Source organism: Hippocampus bargibanti, linkage group LG14 (genome assembly GCF_051943395.1).
Source record: "Hippocampus bargibanti isolate YZ-2025 linkage group LG14, ASM5194339v1, whole genome shotgun sequence".
Taxonomy (NCBI): domain Eukaryota; kingdom Metazoa; phylum Chordata; class Actinopteri; order Syngnathiformes; family Syngnathidae; genus Hippocampus; species Hippocampus bargibanti.
Genome location: NC_142747.1, coordinates 8907338 through 8914586, shown reverse-complemented (window position 1 = coordinate 8914586; position 7249 = coordinate 8907338). Strand labels below are relative to the sequence as shown.

The 7249-nt window shown below is 41.9% G+C and overlaps 1 protein-coding gene across 2 annotated transcripts in view; it reads right to left on the bottom strand.

Moving 5' to 3' along the window:
- The window catches only part of bace2 (beta-secretase 2), a 13408-nt gene extending 9602 nt beyond the window's left edge, over positions 1-3806 (bottom strand). Inside the window, exons 1-2 of one of the 2 annotated variants that reach the window (XM_089013113.1) lie at positions 3672-3790; positions 3252-3397 (exon numbers count right to left, since the gene is read on the bottom strand). In XM_089013113.1, coding sequence (XP_088869239.1) covers positions 3252-3332 — 81 coding nt within the window. In that variant the 5' untranslated portion in view covers positions 3333-3397; positions 3672-3790. Of the gene's footprint in view, positions 1-3251 lie in introns of both variants that reach the window. The other variant, XM_089013112.1, reaches the window with a different exon arrangement.
- Between the last annotated feature and the right edge of the window lie 3443 nt (positions 3807-7249).

Here is a 7249-nt window from a genome sequence, read left to right as displayed (position 1 = left end):
CCTGTTTTTACAGATTAGCAGATGCAAAACTATCCAGCCGACACCCCGCCGCATGCCTCTGCCACATGTGAACAGATGCGGCAATTAGTGGTTCGTTTTCGACACCACAGCAGGGCAATCAAATAATCATTTCATGTTAATCACTTTGTTAACTCATTCACTGCCAGACAATGTGCAAAAATGTGTCCACTCCAGTGGCAGGATTGTTGTCATTTTTAGTTGAATTGCAGGACCCACAGAACATTGAGTTTTAGAACTACATACACATTCAAGGCTGTTAAAAAAACCTTAGACTCTCTTCTTTTATCAGAGTTAATTCCAGAGTTCTATGGGTCTGGAGTTATCTGAGCTTGAAATGAGGGCAACTGTACGAAATACAAAACAATACATGCAGATTGATTTATATAGCGCTATAACAACAGCTGAAGCTGTAACAAAGCGCTAACATGGACAAAAAGCAAATGATGCCCCCCCATGGGAGGCAAAAACATTGCCAGAGGTCTGTCCAGCACTTTATCGACACTCCCCGCAAGAAAACCCAAAATTTGGAAATGCCGGTCCACGTCATGCTTTTCAATTCCTGAATAAATTCAGGAATGGCAGTGAATGAGTTCATATTGTGAAATCACAGGAACACTGATGTGCTGATGCCACAGAGTGATCCTTTGTGAAATTTGCATGCTTTCCCTTGTGGCAAATTCCAATTATGGACATGAAATCATGAAAACATGAAATGTGAAGTAAAATTACAAATGCTCACGAAATTATTTGGCTGTGCTACAAATTGCTGGCATGAAATGAGTTAAATTTTGATGTCAAGTTAAAGCACAGGGCAGCTCAGTGCTCTCGGGGGCCTCGTAATCCCGGTCAGCTGCCTGCTAAGAAACAGTGGTTCTCACAGGTCAACATCATGTGAGCTCATGTGAGCTAGCCTCTGTCTACTACACACCTCCAGGCTGTGAAGCCCGAGCTGCAGCGGGAACTCGGCAAACGCCGCATTATGCCAACATATTGGTTATAGAAACAATAACACAATATGCTACTGTGTTGCATGATCAAACAATATCTGTACTGTATGAATGATCTGAAGTAAAACAACGCAGCTGTCCTCTCAGTGCATCACATGGTGCCTGCACGCAGATTTGCATCAGAGCATCAAGTGCTTAATGTGAAGCCAGAACGGCATGTAACATACAGAAAACATATGCCACAGGCATAAAAACTAAGAGTCGCTAACGTTATAGCATGTAGAATAGAAGTATGGACTGAGTTTTTACATGTTACTACAAGTATGGAAGTCAGTTTTAATATCAATTCGTCTGTAAAATAAATTAAAATAACCGAGACAAACACCACTGACAACTCAGTAAAACATGTCAGCGATGACTAAAAAGACCATTTTATGCCTGTGGCTGATGGGGTCTGCTGATTTTTTTTATTTTTTATTCTTTGGGCTTGTTTTTGTTTTGGCAACTTAATACTCAAGTGTATCACTTGACTTGATTCATCATCGTTGTAACTTCTCCTTTTCTGGAAATGGATGTCCTCGAACTCCAACAGTCCTGCAGTTAGCATGGCACCGTGCCACCTGTTACTTTTGTAATTTGAGTTAATGGGTCTAACCTAAACCCATTTCCGTTAAAATTATCCATAACAACACAAGTCTCTTCTTTTCCTTTCGGCTTTTCCTTCAAGGGGTCGCCACAGCGAATCAGTAACCTCCATCTTCAGAGGTATGATACGCATGCTTGTTTTGGCCCAGCTTTTACGTCGGATGCCCTTCCTGACACAACCCTCTGTATTTATCCGGGCTTGGGACCGGCACAAGGAGACACAAGTATGAAATGTAAACAGTAGGGGCTTAACGACAAATACTGTACAGTATTTGAATCAGACCGTTTTATTTAAAAGAGGCCAGTGCATCGAATCGAACTACTGTATCTCAAATCCTTCAATTTAATAATACATTTAAGTACATATTGAATTGTCCATTTGGGAAGAAATATCTCTGAAGGAGATGCCACATAAACAGTAACCTACCGCTAAATTCATTCATATGGTAAAATGACGACAAGGATCTCACTGTGTCATACCTTTTTGAACTGTGCCATAACTGCTTAATCCCACCAAATCGAACCCAATTTTTCCACTTTAAAACAAAACACCATTGAATCCCACTCCAACCCATTTATCGCACAACATATCAAATTGGCTTTTATTGGAGATATGCACAGCCCAAATATGGAGTTGACCCACGAGATGCTGAAATTCCATCAGTAAATCTGTCACTAAAATCACTTTATAGTTGAACACATTTATTGCGCTTTTTTTGGGGTGGTTATCCCCATCATAAACTTCTTGATTTATATTCATTTTCAGAGACACTGCAAATCCAACTTCCTTATTTTCTCAGAGCAGGTGTGTGAAGTACGTCATTGGAAAGACGTCTTCCTTCCTCGTCATGAAAAAAACAGGTTGCACCAAAGTAAAAAAACAAGCTTGAGAGCAAATAGCTATGCCCTGTGGTGTACAGTATGTGGTAATGCCGACCGTTTTGGATTTTGGTTTTCAGAATTTAATTTTGATTGCAGATTCTGCACCAATTAATTCTGTTTTAAATAATAATGAGTCATGAGTGGTGATTTCTTGTTGGCAAAGAACGTGTAGAATCCTTTGGGCATTGTGACTAATTTTAATGATGAGGTAGCAGCAAGTTTTGCTTTTATCGACTTATTTCTCACACTCTGCCCAAAACAAATCGCAAGAGCTATTGATCAACATGACGAGCTGGTTGAACATCCAGGTCATACCAAAGAGCAGCATGGGCTTTAAAACCTTTTGCGACACAAATCCTGGAAGATTTATGACAAAAAAATGACAGCAGTTTTGGAAATTCCTACGTAAAAACTCAATGACTGGCAGGCAGTGACATTATGTGAATTGTTCAATCATAAAGTTGTTCCCTGCAGTGGTAAGGGGTGAACGGATCTTTTAGGTATCTGTACTTGTATTTTTTTTTTACTTTTACTGGATGGTTGTGAAACTTGTGAGACTGTATGTATTGTTTATAATCGACAGTAAAACAAATTATTAAAGTTTCCTTTTTATGCAGGTGCAGGGTTTGTACTTTTTTAAAACAAATATATCCATCTACAAACTGTTTACTGGTCGCAGAGAAAAGCTATGTAATGCAGAATTATTGGGTATTTATTTTAAAAGATCAAAAACAAGAACATCTTAAGCGGCACTACCTGTTGTCCGGGCGTCCCAATCATCATTTCCAAGTAGTAACCTCTGCCGGAATCCCCTTGCAGGTTGCCCACCATGTCCATAAAGTTCACTTGACCGCTGGGATCGGAAGCTAGAGAGATACCTTTGCCATCCGTAGCGAGCGCGACTAGGCGTGTGACAGACAAACGCATCGCCGAAGATATGTTATATTTCCCTGGATATATTTTCAGAGGTATGGACACATAACTCTTGGTCACACCGATGAGACAAACGCTGCAAACAAATGCCAATATAGAATTGTAGGCGTAGTATGCCATCGGTCGTACTGCTGTTTTCCGAATGCAGAAGCAAAATCGGGGTGGGAGAGATTCCAGGTACAAAAGTTTTAAAGTTCGCCTCCTAGTTTGTAGTTTCTCCCATTACGGAAACGCAATCATTACCGATTTCTGTACGCCAAAACGAAGCACTTCACGTCGTCATAAAGAAGATGCAGCCGATTCGACGTTTAAAACTGTCGGGTAAGTAAGTGAAAGGGAATTTTATTGATGGTTCGCCCTCTTTTTCAAGGAACAGGGTTGGGTAATGATGTCTGTCGGACTGCTTCCGGTTAACCCCTTCAAAATAAAACAAACGCTAACGTGTTGCACAGGTCACCTTGAAAATAAATCGACTTCTTGAGGCCGGGGCCAGAAGTACGATGCACGCCTCTGAAATATCAAGCCGAAATCAATTTTAATCATGGCATATGTTATTGTTAATAGTGAATGAGTGGTAGTGGGTGGTTTATCAGTTCTGTGAAAATACTTCTTTTCATTTTGGCTTTTCCCTTCAAGGGGTCGCCACAGCGACTCAGTGTCCTCCATCTTCAGAGGTTTGATTCGCATGTTTATTTTGGCCAAGCTTTTACTTCGGATGCCCTTCCTGACACAACCCTCTGTATTTATCTGGGCTTCGGACCGGCACAAGAAGACACAGGCTTATGTCCGCTTGTGGCTACAGAACAAGCAACTCTATGAACTTAATAAATATGAAGATGCTCAGTAAAAGGCTCCCCAACACAAAATGGTCATCGGCACAGCAATATTCAAAAAAGCAAAACTATACTCACCATTTGGCTCTGGTTTTACTGTGAAATTGGCATCTCTTTCCCTACATTACACCACAAACGTCACAATTCCGAAGAATTTTATTTCCTACAAAACCTATTCATGTGTTGAACATCAAGATACCTGCAGAATTTCTGTGAAAAGACTGATCATATCCAGCAGCTCATGTACGGTGGGGCCTCGGTTTACGAACACCTTGCCTTACGAACTTTTCGGTTTATGAACGTTAAATTTATGAACATTAAACCTTGGATTAAGCACTACTCTTCACGATACACACCCCCCACCACGGCTGACGGAGTAATCTTCGGCGGAAGAACACCAAAGCACACGACCGAACAGCGCCCCAGCCGGCCTACCTTTCCAGACTCCGTTTCTATGAGTGCACACGTCGATCGTCTTCAACGATACTTTTGCTGTTATGGGACCGAAAAAGACCCCACCACAGGCTCGCGTTGAGCCGAAGAAGACGCAAAACAAAATTACAGTCGACGAGAAGAAGGAGATCATTGAGAAACACGAACGAGGTGTGTGTTTGTGGTGTCACAGGTGCGCACCGCGGCTTTCACGTCAATCTCAGCCTGACATGTTTCCCACGCTGTGTGTCACTTCCCTGAGAGTAACTTTCTCCTACCATTCTACAAATAAAGAGCCGGTACCGATATGCTAAGTCCACCATTGCTACCATCCTTCGCAACAAAGCTTGACACAAAGGCGTTATTTACTCGATGCTTTCACGTGACTAATGACACAGAAGTTGTCACGTGTGAGTTGACAGCTGGGGCAGGGCCGCCGCTCTGACCTCCGCCAGCTGCTGTCAATCCCCTAATCCCAGATACTGGGACATTTCAACGAGTCGCTGTCACCTCACCAGTGACATGATTACGATGCCTCGCGCCTCGCCAGTGTCTTGGACTTGCCAGCACAAGAGTTTGCCTCGCCCGAGGTGATTGTTAGCCACGATCGCGTGAGTTTGTTGTTGTCTGGGATCGCGAGTTTTTGCACCCCCGTGTGCCATCTGTGTACTTCCGGGTAGAGTGAACGCTGGCGCGTGTAGCTGCCGCTGCTCAGCCGCAGAAAAATCATCATGTCACTGTTAAGTGTCCTTGAGAGTTTGGAAAGGCGCTTATAAATGTATTATTATTATTTATTTTGTCTAGCTTGATAGGCTGAAAGGATCGCCCCCGCCCGCCTTCTTTTGTCGCTTCATTCCGGGTCCGTGGAATCATCGGACTCGCGCCTTTTGTTGTAATAAAATCTCTGCCAGCACCTACGGGACTCGAAGTGGATGCAGATGACATCGAGGAGCTTGTTGTTGACCATAATGAGGTCTTCAACACAGAGGATTTGATTTGCCTTCAAGAGGACAAGCAGAAGCAAGCCATTCAGGAGTTGTTATCAGAGGGCGAGGAGGAGGAGATGGCTGCTAAGTGGAATGTGGTGCAGGCTTTTATTGTCTTTCTTCAGTTTTAAAAGTCTCTCTATTTCTTTCAATTTAGATATGTAATCCTCAATTCTGAAAATAAGGCCAAGCAACACGAAAAAAATGACTGGATGGTTGCACTTAACTTGCTAACTGTTTACTGTAGCTTACTCTTACTAATTCTATTATTCTGCAGCCGAGGAGGCGCAAGAAGAATCTGTAATCACCAGCGCCCCCTGTCATGAAGCAGGAGAACTGTGTGCCTCACCTATGCACACAGTTTTGATAAAAATAAAATAAAATAAAATAAACACTGTGGTAGAGTGTTTATAATGTAATGCGACTCTACATTATATACACCAGCTGAACTGTAGAAATTTAGTTCATATACCAAAAGTGTTTGAACACTTTAATAGCGATATGCAGAGGGACAGCAACGCGGTCTCACTGCAGAGCAAGCCAGCACAGTGAGCATAGTCAGTCATTGCGCACTACATGGTGAAGCTCAGCCGGCTGCTGCCTCACCGCTCGTCTCTACATAGTATTTGAAAGGTAAATGTCAAAATTCATATTGTCTAACTCGACTACCGGGCCGCCTTAAAGGAGTATCCCAAGTCCTAAATTATGTCCAAGGCCAGATCTCCTAGATGAAGAAGACAGTTTAACTTGCTGTGTCTGTTGACCTGATTGGCCCCAGGTTGTCTGTGCTTCAATTGTGTATTCGAGTCACACATGTTGACTAAGCATATAACAGCATGACACTTTTAAATATGATAACTTCTTATTCGCTATCATTGACTAAAAATAATTTAATCAACCACAATGAAAAATCCTAGTGAGTTTTACTTATTTATGCATTTAAAGTTGTTTTGGGTGCACATCCAATTCAAATTGTATGTCTTTTTCTGGAGTCAAAGTTGTGTAATCCTTTTTATGCAAACTCAACCTGATTTCCTGTTTGCCTTGAGTCAGACACTCAGCCAAACCACGTCATTGAACTCACGCCAGATCTCTGGCTGCTTGGAATTAACATGCCTCCAGAAAACACAATTTGCACAAGGATAGTCTTAAACCAGTTATACTTTTTAAGACCTTTGAAAAAAAGAAATTACAAATACCTGGCTATTTGAAAAACATTTTCACAAATTGTAATATCATCAGTAACGGCTAAAAGATTCCTTGAACTGTCATGTAGGAGAGTGAGAGGAAGTCCAAAGAGGAGGTTTATGGATTAGTGAAGGAAGGTAGCTGGTGTGAGAGAAGAGGATGCACAAAACATGGTTAGATGGTGGCAACTTATTACGTAGTGACCCCTGGCAGGAAAAGGCCAAACGAAAAGAAGAAGAATGGTTAAAACATTCCCCATTGAATTTAATTTTGAAAACAATATTGAATATTGGACACATGATCAGGTTCTGTTATTTTCTAGAAGGCGGCAGAGGCATTTCCGGTTGTTGTGCTGGTTGCCTGTCTGTCATCAAAACCATTG